The 17,453-nt window shown below is 43.0% G+C and overlaps 1 protein-coding gene across 1 annotated transcript in view; it reads left to right on the top strand.

The window, feature by feature from the left end:
* The window catches only part of LOC147684992 (villin-1-like), a 382,427-nt gene that overhangs the window by 271,208 nt on the left and 93,766 nt on the right, over positions 1 to 17,453 (top strand). The window contains exons 8-11 of the mRNA XM_086940888.1: positions 4,728 to 4,806; positions 7,818 to 7,916; positions 10,648 to 10,801; positions 13,021 to 13,121. Coding sequence (XP_086797014.1) covers positions 4,728 to 4,806; positions 7,818 to 7,916; positions 10,648 to 10,801; positions 13,021 to 13,121 — 433 coding nt within the window. The remainder of the gene's footprint in view (positions 1 to 4,727; positions 4,807 to 7,817; positions 7,917 to 10,647; positions 10,802 to 13,020; positions 13,122 to 17,453) is intronic.

Raw genomic sequence — 17,453 nt, 5'->3', positions numbered from 1 at the left:
GTATCGGCGCCGCCGCCCGGCCGGAAGTCAGGCAGGCCAGGTGCGGGGCGTTCGGACATCCGGAAGCCCAGGCAGGAGCCTGCCCCACCCGGGGACGTGAGGACGAGAGGAGCAGGGCTGCCGGTGCTTGTGGGGCTCCCGTGAGGAGGGGAGAGCCCCGCACTGAGGAGAGAGCCCAGCACTGAGGAGAGAGCCCAGCAGGGAAGAGTCCGGCCGCAGCATCGGAGAGTCCCGAGGAGCGGGAGCTCTCCTTCCCCAGCCGCCGCCAGACCCGGTGAGTGTTGCAGAGGAGAGGGGGGGGGGCCCGTCGGGACACATTGCCCCCCTCCCCCCAGTAGCGCAATCTCGGGCACATTGTTGTTGTGAAGCCCACGAGGGCTTCAGGGGAATTTCCGGTGGTTGGAGCCCACGAGGCTCTGGGGGCATATTGTGTGACAGTCCCCCGAGCGGGACTCCGACGTCCGAGGCCCACGAGGACCCCCGAGGGCAGATCTTGGTTCCGAGTCCCCTGAGCGGGACTCCAACGAAAAAGGCTCCAATAGTTGAGGAGTCCACGAGGGGCTCAGGCGCCCCAGTTGTTTTTGAGAGCCCAGGGAGGCTCAAGGGGGCATTCACCTGGCGTGGTAGAGCGTCCCCAGAAGGCTGCCGGCCGCTCCCACCTTGCCCCACAGTTTTATCCAGAGTCCCGGAGGCTCTAGGGGGCATTTTCTAGTTTTAGAGCCCAGAGGGCTCCAGGGGCATTCCACATTGTGTTTAGAGCCCAGAGAGGCTCTTGAGGGCCCAGTCAGTGGCGCAGAGCCTGCAAGGCTCCAAAGTTGGCCCTCAGTATCTACACAGCTGCCCAGCACTTAGTGGGCAGCTGCTCCGTTTAGGACCCTGACTTTGGGACACAGGGTATCCTAGCCCTCACAAGGCCAGTTGGCCTGGGTACAGTCACAAGTGGTGACTTATGTGAGTGCTGCGCAATTGTTCTGACACCTCTGAATGTTTTTATGCATCATGTGTTTTCCTTCCCTACACCTCTGAATGTGTTGTGATGCATCATGTGTAATGTGCTTATACCCCTACAGGTATTGTGATACTTAGGTGGTTGTTTTTCTCCTAGTACAGGTGTTGCTAGTGAGGTCCTGGTGCCCTGCGTGATATTCTCCTAAGGTGGTTAGGGTTGCGTAGGTGGTACTTACCTGTTACCAGTAGTTACTGGTTGTGTGCTCTAATTTTATATTTGATGCTACAAGTGTTCTATGTGCTAATTACTATTCCTACAAGTGCTAATTCTACCAAGTACTACGTTCTAAAAGTGCCTATTCCTGACAGTGGTCCCTGTGGCCCTCTCTTGTACATATCCCCTGTAAATTCTGCCTGTGCCTGTTGGCACATTGTAAAGTGTATGTTTTTATCTAATATGTTTTGGTATAATACAAAGGCTGTTTTTATATAACCTTGTGTGGAGTTTCCTTTGTGGTGGGCCTTGGGTGTTGTTGCTGGGTGTGCGCGCAAACACTTAACCTACATAGCCTCCAAGTTTAGCCTTTCTGCTCGCGCCACGTTACCTAGAGGGCGAGTAGGGGTTATCTTGGCGTGTAACTCCCTTGCCCTGACTTAGGAATGGTGGTCTCTGACTGACTTTGGTGCAAGCCCTGGCCAGCCAGGGATCCCATTTCTAACACGAAGAATCAAGACTAGACAGTCACAGCCTTTTCCAGAAACTCCGGCAATCAGCAGCATCAGTGGTGGGTGCTTAAGAAAAACTTTGGGTCCTAACACATTTAACAAAAAAAAGCGTTGCACATGCTCACCTTCAATCATGAAGATAGTCATCCACTTTTCTTTTTTAATTCAAGCACTTTCCATTGTCCATCTTGCACACAAGAGTCACAAATGAGTGTCCAGTGGTTCTGAAAAGTATTAGAGCAATGCAGGAGTTAATACACTGGCAGCAGATTAATCCTGGGGCAACATCTTCTAGTTAAGGTAACTGTAACCACGTGCTCTTTTCTTTTTTTTTATCTTCGGATAATACTGATGCCTTTAAACAGAATCTTTGCTCATTAACTGGTCTGGCAAAAAGGTAAAAGCATTAGACAACAGCAGATTGTTTACCGTCTTGTGGATGGACTGAGAAGGCTTTTGCCATTAACAAAAAAAATAATACAATTGCACATTTTAGAGCTTTTTTTTTTTTTAAATAATCAAGAAACCGGTATAAAATATTGATAAACCGGTAACATGCTTAGCTCATTCATAGCTGAGGGTGGCTCTCCACTGTGGCCTTGCGACAGGTTGAATTTAAGGTTCTGGCAAAATGTATTCACCAACAGCTAATATCATGAATTGATGAATTATTAAACAACCCAAACTGTTGATAATAATATTTATGTGACTGTATATTCAGTTATGTCAACCTTCATTGCCAGGAAACAGATTCAATACCAGGGTCACGTTAGTATGTAGGGAGTGGGCATCTGTGACCAACCACCCTCCACTCACACAACCATGGACACGATCACAATTCGTGGAATGTAGAGAAAAAGCCCACTGTGAATGATGAAGGCTACAATTGGGCAATACCGCAGTTAAGTATTTGCTTTCTTCTGTAGCCCGAACCAGACCATTTTGGGTAAGAGAGTGCCTTATGCCACCACACCACATTGGATCACAAAGGTATAAAAAGCATCACACCGAAATACGAAAGTGTAACATAGATATGTATACAGATATCTAGTCGGTATGGTGTAGGCATATGTAGGCCTCAATTGATGGGAGTCAAAAGCTTTTAACTATAGTTCTGATAAAATAAGTCTATAACTTTGGACAGGAAGGTACGATGGAAGACCACAGTTTTGGATATCTTCACATAGTTCAGGGGCAGCACCTCCGTTAAGGTGGAGGAACGTCGCCCCACTAACCAAATTGCCCCCAGATATGGAAAAATAAAATGGCAATAAACGTAATTTATTACCATTTTATTTTTCCAAACCCCGTCCTGAGCCGAGCTTCAGGACGCGGAGCGGGGCTTTCTGGTTCCTGCTTCTGCCAGTCAGGCAGCAGCAGAAAGCAGTGATCGGCAGGGCACTTAGGTTTAAACTACGCATGTCTTTTTGTCTGTCCATCTTGCGACGGCCCGCTAGACATGCATCGTTTAAACCGCTCTAACCCAGCTGCCCTAAGACAGCTGGGTTAGAGACTGCATAGGGCTTCAATGCCTGCGGGAGCAGCGAGAGAGGCTGCTTCCTCCAATCCTGGCGCTGCTTGCATGCTGCATGAAAGCAGCGCCAGGATTGGTTACTGCAACTCCCTGGTCCTAATGCGTTGGAGCCTGCTTGCTTGCCTGGACAAAAGCAATGAGGACGTCGCGCCAGGATCAAAAGTAAGTATTTTTTTATTTTATTTGTTAAGAACTTTTTTTTCCTCCTTCCCACTACCCTCCTTACATGCCAGCTTTCACTGACATAGTTGATGTCTCTTGGAAATGGTGTTCAAAGAGGAAGATTTCGATTTAACTCTTACAAGATTTGCAAGAATGTATGGACCTCATAGAGATGAGAATAGGGGTCAGATGTACATTAAAATCAGTTTGAGATGTTCTAATTGAAATTTTTTACAATTCGCAATTAGGAAATCGGAAACACCCAAACACAAATGTGTCCTAGACATATTTTGCGATCCCAGTGGGTCGCACATAGACCTACCTCATTAATAATTCATGAGGTAGGTTTCACTTTGCTACCCATTGGGAATGGCCTGCACTCAGAGGGATGGTGGCCTACATTTTTTTCTTGTTATGCAACAGGATGGATTTCAAAAATCAAAACGAAAAGCTACCTTTTCATTTTTTTCAGAGCAGGCAGTGGTCAACAGCACCGCTGTCTGCTCTTAAAAAATATTGACACCCGCATTCACAAAGGAGAGGGGGCCTCTTGGGGAGACCGGCACATTTGCGAATGGGTTACCACCAACTTGAAGTTTGTGGTAACTGCGAATGCTTTGTGACCACATTCCGGGTCACAAAACATTCCTACATACCAGTGTGACTGGCTACTAGGAAGGGATACCCTTAACACTCTGTTTCCTAATAGCGGTAGTGGCAGCTCCTCGCTAAGGTGAAGGAGCGTTGCCCCACTTCCAGGAGCAGCAAAGAAAGGAGAAAATAAAATGATAATAACGGAATGTTATTATCATTTTATTTTTATATTGATGATAATTTCTTTAGGGTTGTTTACTTTTTTGGGAGATTGGGATTTCCAGTCGTAGGGAGGTGGCTCAAAGTGTTTGGGATTTATCTGAGATGACAGATTTCTCAACGAGATATATTGTTGAGCCTTTGAGTGAGGATTCTTGTACTAAGTAGGCTAATTGAAAAGGCTACTCGCCTTTAAGGGCAGAAAAAGTAAGAAGATTAGGGTTGGGTAATAAGGCCATGTCTGCTAGTTCCTGAAGTTAGTGTAACCTTGGCTTTGAGGGCTGCCTTAAAGGAATAATGTGGACATTCAGGATGCCAGCCCAAAGGAAGTTTCCATAGTCCCATCAACAGTTTTGACTGTGGGATGAGGGACCCAATGCCCATGAGAAGTCTGATTTGGTGATGTACTCCTTTAGCTACATAGTAATTTTCCATAAACCTTTTCCACTGTAAAATGAGCCCTGGATATTCTTGTCCTAGATGCATGTGCCATGAATTCTGAAAACAGCCTGTATTTATTTTTGTAATGTTTTTTCCCCTCCAGTGTTTATGAAAAAGATGGTGACTTGGTGGTTCAGGAGATTGCCACCAAACCCCTGACGCAGGACCTGCTGCAGCATGAGGTAATGGCAGAGTCCAGGCATGATGTGTGTGCATTGAAAAGAAAGGAGGATAATTTACCTCTGGCTAGTTAATGTTTGAGACTCTAAGTTGATTGAAAACAGTTAGGTGACTTCTTGCCAATATAACTACCCCCACAATTCTTAATTTCTCAGAGCTAGTGGACCCTCATCTTTAAACACTAATTATAATACGTCTCCTCGGGGTGTTTGAGGTAACAGAAATTGGAGGACAGCACAATTATCTTACTGTAGTCTCCGATAGTAAAAGTCCTCTTCCCACTGGCATTCCTCCTCTTTGTTAATCACATAAGGACAGAGATAAACATAGAAAGCCGTGCAAATAAAGCCTACGCAATAACAACTATGTGACCCATCCTGATTTACAGGTTTGGTTTAAAGAGTCCAGCTCTCCACTGTACCAATGCAAATAACAACACAGAAGTGAGTTCTTTAGATAAAAAGGGAAGCAAGTGTTTAATACATTACATGATTACATTATCAACACTGTATTGAAATAGATGGGTTATTTTCTAACATATACCGTTAGTAAAATAAGGGTTTAGTGAGACAATGTGGGCTAGTCTGAATGTGCACGACCACTCATGGCAGACTTTTTGTGAGTTTGTCTTCTTTTTTCTGTAGGCTAGTTCATCTTCTCTCCCTTTTCATTTTTATTCTTCTAAAAAACAAGGGGGCAGAGCTAACGACCTAAGGAACCTGATTGGTGGGAGTGTAAATACATATAAATAAGGTTGGCGGAGACAGTTGTAGGCAGAACTAAAGCTCAGAAAAGAGGAGTCGATGGAACAGAAGCTGAAGAAAGGAGTTAGGGTCTAAGCACCAGCTCCAACTTCCACTGCCTTCTGGAAACAAAGTAAGGGGTCAAAAACTCTGTGTCGATGTATTGTAGGGTAAATAGGGGCTTTGGGGGTGGCAGACTTGGGATTGTTGGGTAAGGTGCTACAGTCCATACAACTCTGCACAACTTTGGGTGGTTTTAGTGGGCGGGGCTTACATATAAGGGGAAAGTGGTTGAACTGCCAGCCACCATTTTAAAAGTGTTTGTCACGGTTGCTGGTACAGTGGGATAGGTGAGAGGAAAACGTTGTGAACCCTCCCTCCCACCCCATAGGTTGGAGCTTTGGGTCAAGTATGGGGTCTTGGGATGTACTTTGTGCAAACAGGTGAGCAAAAGTTTGAATAAATTTAGAAGTTGTTGCTGGAGGCTGTTACACTGGCGGTTTGCAGAGAGGTTGGCATGTTTGAATCGGTTATTGCTGTTCGGGTGGGTTAAGCAGTCTGAAGGGGTAGAGGGGGGAAATTTTGGGGGTAATTTTGGGGGAAATTGGGGGTAGGCAAAATACTATAGGAAGAGTGAAGTATTGTGAGGACAGTAGTTTGGTAAGGCAAATGAACTACGTAGGTCAAAGGTTTGTGATGTACACCGGTTTCAATAAAGCAGCCTTTTCCACACTATTAATGAGCCAGTGGTCTGTGCTGTGTCCTCTAACCCAGCCACTGTTGTGAAGTGGGCAAGCTCAAGAATTGATGACATTTGCCCATTTCTTCTTGTGCAGCAAACTATTGCAAACAAATTATTGCCTCATGGTTAAATGCTGGATAATTTTGGATCCGGGTCACAATACTGAAGCTGTTTCCTTCACTTTGAGTCAATGAACATGTTCTATTTTAAAGATGTAAACATTCCACCCATTTAATTTAGAGCTCAGTCAAAACAGAAAGCTAAAAACATAGAAAACTATGTTCTGAACTTACTGAACAGCATGGGTTCTTACAACTTTATTTTCATTCAGATCCTATTTTACTAGAAGTGTTCTGTAATGCCACACCGAAACCTGCTCCTGCCTCTCCAGACTTGTACGACAGATCCTTACATGACACGCTGAGGGGCCTTTTGAGTCTTTCACTTTGCACAAGGCATGATGATGAGAAAATAAGAGAAATCGGTTGGTGAGTCAGTGAAGGGGGCTAGAGACCACTAGAAAATGAAACTAGCTTTACAGTTTATGTTGATATTATTAGAAGCTACACCCTTTTTCATATTACATATTAGTTGCATCATGTTCCCAGTTGTGCTAGCACGATATGTGGCCAGGAATCCCCAGACTTACTAACACTTTGCACTAGGTTTGCATCCTAAAAGAACACAAACTGCACAAAGTGCTGTGCTGGATTTACTTTCAAGAGCAAATCTTGTTTTGCACTGGAAAGTAGCCCTAAAGTAACGCAAAGTAGCAATTTGTACCAATCGACCTTATCGAGGCAGGTGTAATGTTGGAGAAACCGTTTCTCCAAACTTTTGAACTTTACATGTGGAGTATAATGTACAGCTCACATACAAACTTGGAAACGTTTTTAACTATGTCTAAACATAGAATGTTGTTCTGAAAGGATACCCTGCCTTTAAAAAACCTATGTTAGATATCACACACACAACTGTACTATGGTGCAGAAGTGTGTACATGTTGCAAGGCAGCCTAAATTATGACAGCACATTGGGAAATAAATATAGAACCATTTCTTAGTAGATATGGTGCTGCTGTGCTCTCTCCCTTTGACAAAGATACTTTGGTTGTTGTTTGCGTTGCATCAACTGTTAGTGTATCAGCTCCGAAGTCTGGGGACCATGGGGTAATTTTCATACCCAATGCATACCATTTATAGCAGCTGGATATTATATCATCAGAATAAATGATGTAGCATGTGCAAAATTAGACTGTTTAGTTCACAAAGATTCCAACATGTTTTCCTGCCCAATGACAGGCCTACCCTGGAAGACATTGGCTTCTTAATTAAGTTGGGTAGTCTCTTATGGTGAACTTTGTGTGCAGATAATGATTGAGGAAGCTCCTGTGTGCACTGTTAGAGTCTGTGTTTTATACATTTTACCAGGTCTCCTCGTTTTTCTGGTAGATGTCTTCTGTGACCCATCGTGCCATAAGCAGCTACGAAGAGGGTATCATGTTGGTGTTTCTCTTGTCTTTCTACAGGATTGCCACATTCTAGACCAAGGTGGTGTGAAGATCTTTGTTTGGAGAGGGAAGAATTCCACAAAAGAAGAAAAGAAGGGAGCACTCAGCAGGGCAGTGGTAAGCAATGGCTAGCGACAGGGGAGTGATAGGCACATCCAGCGCTTACAGTGGTTCCCAGTTCAGGAGCAGCTAAAGAGAGACACAGCGGATCTTAATGTCCTAATTGTATAAGAAACACACCTGCATACCTTCAATATCGCCAAGTCACATCTAACTGGAGCTGAATATAGTAAACAAACATACCTAGTAGACTTGCCACTCGATATTACTGCCCTTGATAACTTGGCTTTGATATTCTAGTAATTCAATATTCCCTGCTTGATATTTCCCACCGCCAACCTAAATTGGCCTTGTGCTCCTCATATTCCATCGGTATCTATTCTTCTATCCATGTGAGATGACTTGTTTAAGGTGATACTGTCCCATGCTCAAAAGTAACACAATGTAGCTCCATTGTTCTTTGGTTTTTCAGCCTTCTTTTTTAACTAAATTAGCGTAGTGGCATAGCTAGGGGAGGTGCGGGGGTGACGGAGGTGAGCAAGTCATCTGTCGAATACCACCCCCCTCCCCGAGAACAAGTCGTCTGTTGACCAAAACCCACCCACCCCTGTCCTGCTCTTATCTGCGCCGGGTGGCAAATTCAAGGATCTCACTGGGCGGCGATAGGTCTAACTACGACACAGTGCACACATCAACATTTTGAACCCTGAAGTATTAGTCGATTAGTTCTTGTGGGTCTTCTTTGCGTTCTTTTTTGGGGAATTGTTGTGCAAACTACATCTTCTTGTCGATCACCCTATTTGTCGTGGCTTAACAAAGCATGCATCCCTCTTCCCTTCAGCACCTGCCCCCTCAATGTATTGTTCAAATTCTTACAATCTAATTGAGAAACCGGTGAACTGTTTTGGTACTCTGTCCGTCCTCACTTTCTGTGGTATGGTGACCTGTAGAGTGTCTGCTGTCAATGTATATTTCCAAACAAGAGTGTCATCTCACTCTTAGTTTTACATTTAAAATAGCCAAGCCTGAACCCATTTCACCTGAAATCGTATAATTTAATACTTCTGCATAATGAAACTAAGCATTGGGAGTGCAGTTAAAAAGTGAACCTGGAGCAAGAGGTAATTTAACTCATCCCATAACCTGTAGGCTGATGCAAAAGGACACTTCTTCTGGTATGCTTCATTTGCATAGTACGTTCCTATGAATCAGAATGGTGTGCCGACCCGGGTTTATACAAAACGATGCTTCAGCCAGCTTGGAGGAGGAGCCACTCTTCCATGGGACAGGAAGTGATGCAGCTGTCCATACTAGCCCTTTCTGTTTCAGTTTCCACACCCAGTAGCAGACTAGTGAAACCTCATTTAGAACGAAGCCGGAATCACGCTGTGCCTTCACAGCGCCAGCAACAGAACAAATGCGTCTTTAGCATGCATTGGTTCTGCACGCAAGTAGTTACAACTACTTGCTTTAGGGTGTTTCAATGGTGGAGTGGTGTTGGAATTAATGCCCAACATCTTCCCTACTGTTGTAGTAAATTAAACTGTTCCAATATCCATCGACTCCCTAAGTGAAGTTGCTAAAATAACATGAGTGCAGAACAAATGTGTGCTAACGATGCAGTCGTTCAAATGACAGAGTTCCTAAGGCATGGGTGAAAAATGCATGCAGAATTCCGTCATACATACGTGCCTCAGAGCTTCAGCACTTCCTCTTGTCACCATCATTCAAGCTGCAAACCCCAGAATTCCATCCATTCCCTAAGGCCACTGTGAACTTTTCAGGGGCAAAGGGCTACTGAGGTTTGTAAGTTCCCTCAGCCTGGTATGGACTAAACCTCACCACTTAAGATAAATATCCCCTTTAAAATAAATCACTTAAAATCACTATCTAATATTAGCATCTATGCACCCTGTTCTTGGGTCACAGTGAGCCCTATAAAATCAGATAATGATATTTGCCACCTCCACTTTTCTCTGGCTTTTGCTAATCCCATCTTTCTCCCCACACGGAGACCGCTTCTCTAGGGACCCGACCCCTAACTACACTTTTTTCTGCCTTCTAAACCCTGCTACTGTATAGTTTGTCCTGCCATCTCTGCTTCGCATGGCCATACCTAGTCTTTACCCCAAGCCCTCTGCCCTTACGGCCCTACAGGCTGCTGGCAGTGAACCACACTCTTGGATATTTTGGGGTCGAGATAAAGGGAGCTATAATCCCCTGCTGTGATGAAGGGAGATATTGGCTAGCGTAGACTCATTGCCTAGAGTTTCAATATCCTTCCATTGTAATCTGATGTAGGTCATTATAGGTCATTGCGCTTCCCTGCCCGCAGTGAATGTTGGCCTGGCAACAGGACAGGGTGGAATGCTGCGGCTGTTTTTGAAGAGGATACTTTGGCAATCTGCAGCAGGCTAAGCTTTTCATTCCTTCATTACTTTCCCCTTGTTCTCATTCACCCTCCAGATGCAGTTCAGTCAAAAACGTAGTTAAGGAGCAATATAACTGGAATGGGACAGATCTGATTTTCCAGGGTGTTTTGCAAAATGTACTGTGGAGAAGTTTTCAAAAATATGTAGCACCTCCAAATTGTAAACATTCGAAAATGGTTGTTCATTGAAAACAATGTAATTAGATATTTCCCTATGTAGCCCCATGTGTGTATGGTGGCATGAATTTGAGCAAAGAAGATCTGCAGAGTTGAAGCCGGTGCACTTCATTCTACTCCTTAAAATGACCAGGAGCACAATAAATGGGATCTGCCTAAGGCATGATTTTTTTTCCAAAGGGTTTTATTAAAGCGAAGGGCTATCCGGCCACCACCAATGTGGAAGTTGTGAACGACGGAGCCGAGTCAGCCATGTTCAAGCAGCTCTTCCAGAAGTGGACTGACATTGGAGAAACTCAAGGGGTCGGCAAAACCTTCAATGTCGGCAAGATTGGTGAGGAAGATATATCGTCTTGTTTGATAAATGGAGTAATGTTATATTGAGCTCTGTCAGTTTTTGTTTTCATGTTTGTGTCGACCAGACTGATAAAACTCAAACCTGGGCAACAAAGTTATTTTTCACTCTACAGTCTTTTTTTTTATTGCATTTTATCAAGAGACATTACAACCAAGTTAGAATTAAACATGGCAGTGGCCTGCGAATTGTGGGCCAGGCACAGAGTTATGTCAAATGGAAAACATTCTCTTACATTCAATATAACACAAAAAGAAAAACAATTACAAAGGAGCAGCGATTAAGACGAAGATTACTCTAACAATAAGTACCGCTCACATACATCTCAATTTACAATCATGATATTCTTACTGTTGTGCACTCTGGATATTAATGCATATTATACGTCCATCAGAGCTGTGGCTATTACCTGGCCCAGGTGCGATTGGCATAACACCCACCTGTGGGAATACCCGTTTCAGTCGTCATCAATAGAGTAGGTTTGTTGATAGTTTTTGAGTGGTTGCCAAAAGTCACGGGACGGGAAGTAACAGGCAGAAGTGTGGCATATGTCTTGCTTATGGTATCACAGTAAGTGAGATCTCAAATCCATGCCCGCACCAATGGTGTCTGCGTTCCTCCCCAATGTAAGGACACCTGTCGCTTAGCCACCAATAGAGCCATTGCCGAAAATCTTCTAACGCTTCTCTTCAATGACTTAACGTAACCCAAAATGCTATCAACAGGCTCAGAGGTATAGGCTGTTTTACCATAATGGACAAATGTCGGAATATTAAACCCCCAGTATGTGTTCACCGACGTGCAATGCCACGCTAGGTGCGAAAAGTCAGCATCTGGAGCACCACATCTCCCACATGCGTTGGATGCGGTGGGATTTATTTTAGCAAGACGTTTAGGAGAGACCTAAGCCCTATGAAGATATTTAATTAACTCTACAGTCTTTAAATACATTATTAATTTTAATACTTATTAAAATCTGAGCTTGAAAATATAAGTACTGTTGATTTGACTAACAGCAAAAACTCCTAGATGCAGCCCTGAAATTTGCAAGATGGCAGCCTCAAGCACCACATCAACAAAGATCAGGCATGTCTCGTCTGAATCCCTTCCCAATATCTTTAACTTATTGAATTAATTAAATACATTTAAGGCGCTTAAGGGAGGTTGGGCTCTGTTGTCTAGAATTAAAGTTCAGCGAAATGATTCTGAAACAAATATAAAGAGAAAGAATGCGCAAAATGAATCACCTAAAATCTGTTTAAGAAGACTACCGAGAATGAATAGTTAGAGGTCTTGGGGGAGAAACTGTTGCAGTGTTTTCCTTGTGTCAGTTGTATGACACTAAATCAAAGCCAATAATATTATCGCATCCACTTCACCGTCTGCCTCAACATCAGCCAGGTAAGTATATGTTTACCATCCTTATCTCCTCATTTATTTACAACATACCTTCTGTTATTGGCTAGATCGATGTAGTGATTGCAGTATTTTTGTCATGCAGTATACCACGTGCAATATAGTCATCCCTCTCCTCAGCCACATCACCAATTATAGTTAATCTTTGGCAATTATGTTTGTGGCAGGAGGTAGTAACCTGTTCTCAGCAATAGAAATAACTGTCTCTTGTTCTAGCTGTGAAGCGCTGGGGGCAGGGCAGGTAAAAACCAACAACTAGTGCTGTGCTCCACTCTGAATGTGTTCCTTTAAGCATACTTAAAGTATTTTCCTTTTTGCTTATCCCAGAAATTTGAGGTTCCATTTCAGTATTTGGTGGCCAGTCAAATCGCCCATGACAATACAGTGTTATGTTGGTCTCAGTAGAATATATTTAAGAGGTCAAATACGGTCTGTGCATTTTCTGGGCCCTAAGGCTATTTCCTGGAGGCTACCACCAGGCACAATCTGAACACGCTACAGATTGTACAAACCGTGGCTAAATGACTAATAAGAATCTACTGTAAAAGAAAATCAGAGCACATGTTGGCGCTGTGTGTCTCTTAGAGATTTAAGTCAGCCTCTCAGAGAGTCATTGTGCATTCTTTTAGTGCAATACCTCACAAGGTAGAGAACACAAACTGGGGGTAGTCATATGAAAGTGTCCACTGTGTACCCAACAGACATACTGTCTAGTGTTTGTAGTTGTCCAATTCATGCTTCCTAAAGCCTGGCTAAATCTGCTCTTGTCTCCTCTCTTGCAGCCAAGGTGGATCAAGTTAAGTTTGATGTTACCGAGCTGTATGCCCGGCCAGAGCTGGCTGCGCAGCAGAGGATGGTGGACGATGCTTCGGGCAACGTTAAGGTGAGCACAACCTCCTGAGGACATTGAATATTTACCTGTTATTTCATTTTTCTTGAGTGCAAAATTTGGCCTCTTGGCGTCTCATTAGGATTGTTATTATTATTATTACTCCATCAATTGCACAGTAATTACTTAAAAGATCCATTGATCAAAAATGATGATTGTGTGCTGTGTTTTTGTTTATTAAAATGTTGAAATTAATTTCTAGTACAATATATATATATATAGATAGATAGATAGATAGATAGATAGATAGATAGATAGATAGATAGATAGATAGATAGATAGATAGATAGATAGATATATCTTACTCTGAAAATGTGGGTTCACAGCTGCCTCCCTTCCTCTTATGCCTGCATCACATCCAATGTTATTTAGCACATAAGGTATAGTTTACATTGCTCGCCTCAGATGTCATATGGGATGGAAGAAGTAGTGAGTGGGTGGGTGAAATCACCATTTTTTTTCTTTAAATTTTTCTTAACGAAAATTCCACTTATTATATGAATTGCATTTTGTAGGTTGTCTGCATGAAAATTATACACCAAGGCATACCGTGCTTACGAAAGTCACATGCGATTTCAGCAGAAAATGTCTCTTTTCAACAGCATACATCGATTTCATAGTTTGCTTGAGATATTTTATGCTCAAACCAGGCTCTGTTGGTGAAAGGTATGTGAAAAAGCATAGCAAGGAGAAAAGGATTTTTTTTTTGTTATGTCTGAAACTCAGCACAACAGAATTCTGGAAGAGTTATCGTACATAACAAAGATCTCACCCAGTCCTAGTAAGAAGCCAGTGATCTACCATTGGACGTGGTCGCCAAATGTAGACATGGCCCATATCCTCTTCGACCTTTTCAGGTCCTACCTCTCTAGTCTTTTCCCTCTTTGAATCAAGTTGTGAACCTAGCGGGTCACTAAGGTAGGGCCGGTGGGTCAGAGGCTGATGGCCTGGTCAGAACAGCCTCTTATTGCTATGTGCATTAAGTAAACTTTTTTCATTTTCAAAAACCTTTATTAATAAATTCAGCAGATACACAATACACTTATGCATCAGAGTAGAGCATCGTACGCAGCAGGCCATGAATCGAAAATCATAGAAAGCATGAGAGTAATGTGCATTAAGTAAACTTAAAAGTTGTAAACAGCACCAAAGGGTCGCCACTAAGTTCGTTGTCCATGCATATGTTTGTCTCAGTGTGTGGGTGAATGGTGGTGGGGCTGTGTGCTCTTTGGACAAGGCATGTGGGCAGTGTGCAGGATAACTGTGGCATTTTCCTCTCTCTGCAACCTCAAGAGCTCCCCCTGCCACTGTTTCCATACTCTCATGTCTGTTAAGCACTCTATTGGAAAAAAAACATGGGCTCATGAACGTTAAACCCTAGTTGAGCTGCTTTTGTTTAGGACAGAGAGGTGTCACTGTAAAGACCCGTCTACCAGGGATGCACACTCCAACAATGCTGCTGTCATAACCTTGTTTGAGCTCTGGGGTTAAATGTAAGGCATCTTCTCCGCCAAAGGGGCTTAAACCGAGAAGGTGGTTGCTAAGCTTATGATTACTATTTATTGTAATTTCAGGAGACCCCAACATTTTACATTTTGTCGTTCCAAATTGCATTGGATAGAGTTAAGCTCAGTAAACATAATCTAAACCACAGTTGACAATATGCATACACACACAGATCCACATAGGTATGGGAGACAAGTGAAAGAGAGAAAGCAGGAAAGAGAATGGCCGAAGTGTATTACCACCTCCGCGGTCTTCCTCATTCCATTCTTTACAATATGACCCTCGTCTCGCACCACAGGTCGTTTTTACCTATCCTAGCAAATCTGTTTACGAAGCTAACAGTTAGTCTTTTGTAGATGGTTCCTAACTTAAGCCACATCCCTGTGACTCACACCCAAAAGCGAAAGGCAGCCGTAATACTTCTCGTTATACTTAGCAACTCAAAAAGAGGCCTGATGGGTATATAAGGCAGGTGAGGTGGGGAGGACTAAGTATTATGGCGAGGAAGACCAGGAATCAGGGTAATGAAGATTACCCGTAAATAACTGCATACTTTCTGGTAACCTGTTCTGAATTTATGGGCAAAAACAGTGACAGGCTGTGCAATAGCAAAAGGCCATACCTTACTTAGTGCAGTGGTTCTTAACCTTCTCACTTCTGGGGACCCCCACTTAATCATTACTGGAACCCCTGGACCCCATTGATTCATCATTGGAATCCGTAGAACCCCAACTGAGTCCTTACTGGAAGCCGGGGACCCTGGCCTAAGCATTGTCGATGATTTGAACCACAAAACCACACACACAAAAAAGAGAAAAAAGAACCCATCAAATAAATACACAAATGATGGCACATTGTATTTAATTCTCATGCACATATAAATTAAAAAAAACTTTAGAATTTTAATAGAGGTTGGAGCTTTTCTAAATTCAATCGAGGCCACTCATCGTCCATACTATATTCTGTTTGATGCACCTGCACTGCTCCAACAAATCAATCTAAGGATACTAATTTAATTTTTAGACTCCAATTTAAAATTCATTCACATTTACAGTACTGTTAAAAACTTTCAGTTGCACATTTTGCTTCTTCATTTATATACACTTTATTAATCTGTTAGTATCATTTAATTTTCTAAGTAGTCGTTGGCGGCCCCCAGGGGTCCCTGGACCACAGGTTTGGAAATACTGCCTTAGTAGGTTTAGGTACCTGTGTTCTTTAGCTGATCTGCATGACAATGGTTTTAAGTTATAATGAGAAAAGTCGAAGAAGGGGGCGTGACTGAATAAAAGCCCAAAGGAGATACTGAGTCTCCACCTATCCCTGGTGAACAGTAAGGAGGAAGACTTGCCGGTTTTAGTAGCAGCAATGACACTGAGCTGGGGGATGGATACACAGGGGCTGTCACGATCATCAGGGACACTCATCAAACATCCATTGAGTGTTACTGGGGGGGGGGGCGACCGTTGGGTCATCCATGTAGGAACAATATGGGTTGGTCACTTTAGGGGACCTCTATTAAAATTGACAACTGAAACGTATGGGGAGATCATGGAAGCACATGGGACTCAAGTACAAGAACAAACCTCTCCAAGGTATCAATTCAATATCTAGGTAATATATCCATTAGACAAGCACTATATCAACATTGTCCCAGCACAAAGGTTACTTAGAAAACATTTTCTTATTTATTTATTGCATGTCCACAAAATTCATAACACAAGATTTCTCAACATAATATGCAGTACAATCAATTATATACATGCTTATTTACAACAACAAAAAACAAAAGAATAAATGCCATATGTAATGCATACATTCAATCACCACAGGCATCCAACCATTCATTCAACCTATTCAACCACAACACAACTCACATAACATAAGACAAACATTAAATGAGAGAAATACATCAGGTCCTACACATAACAAAAAAGCAAAAGAAAAGGAAAAAGGCGCCGACGCGCGTTTCGGTAAAGGGCCCGGGCCACAGTCCCTTCGTCAGGGCGCAGTTGATGCAATAGTTAAAAATTCAAATTCTTGATAAACATATATCTTCTTTTATCTCAATTATGTAGCTTCAATCCGTCAATGAATATACAAAGAAGGGGCTTTAATTTGGAAGTAACATCCAATGTTAACCTATCACCTGTTGGGGACAACGGGACAGTAAAACACATATTAACAATTCAAGTATTAGTAGATGTATTATTTCTTTATCTGAAAACTAAAGGTTGCTGGAAAATCTTTCACCAGAAGAATAAAAAAAAAAACTGAGACCGAAAACCGTGTCCTGAATGCTGAATAGACTCAGCCCATAATAGAAAAGTAGAAAAGTACATGGGACTCAACCTGAAGCCCCACCCGGCCTCCTTCTGGCATGCAGAAGATTAGTAGCGATCATCCCTAACATGAGGGGCCCAACAGCAACCTCTTATTCAGGGTCGCTGCATTGTGCCCACGTTGCTGATTTTGGGCAATGGGAGGAAAGCAGTCACCCTAATCTAGAGGATTTTCCATGAGGATTTAGAAGAGACCTGCACTCCCTTTGAGACAGATGGGCTCAAGTCTTGTGCATGGGATCACTGACAAACAATGGGAATTGGCACTAGAATACACTACCTGAGTTTCCAGCTATGCCAGATTCTGAATTCTGAATTTTCACTTCCTGCATAGGGCCTACCTCACTCCCAGGAGGCTGGGTCTAATGTACCGTCATAAAAGCGCCCAATGCCCAAGATAGAGTATGGACGATGCATGCTTCCATCATATGGTATGGTCCTGCCAAAGGGTGGCAATCAACTGGTTTATGGCAATATT

Source organism: Lissotriton vulgaris, chromosome 10 (assembly GCF_964263255.1).
Source record: "Lissotriton vulgaris chromosome 10, aLisVul1.2, whole genome shotgun sequence".
NCBI lineage: Eukaryota > Metazoa > Chordata > Amphibia > Caudata > Salamandridae > Lissotriton > Lissotriton vulgaris.
The sequence above is the reverse complement of the archived record's forward strand: the minus strand, read 5'-3'. Positions and strand labels throughout refer to the sequence as shown.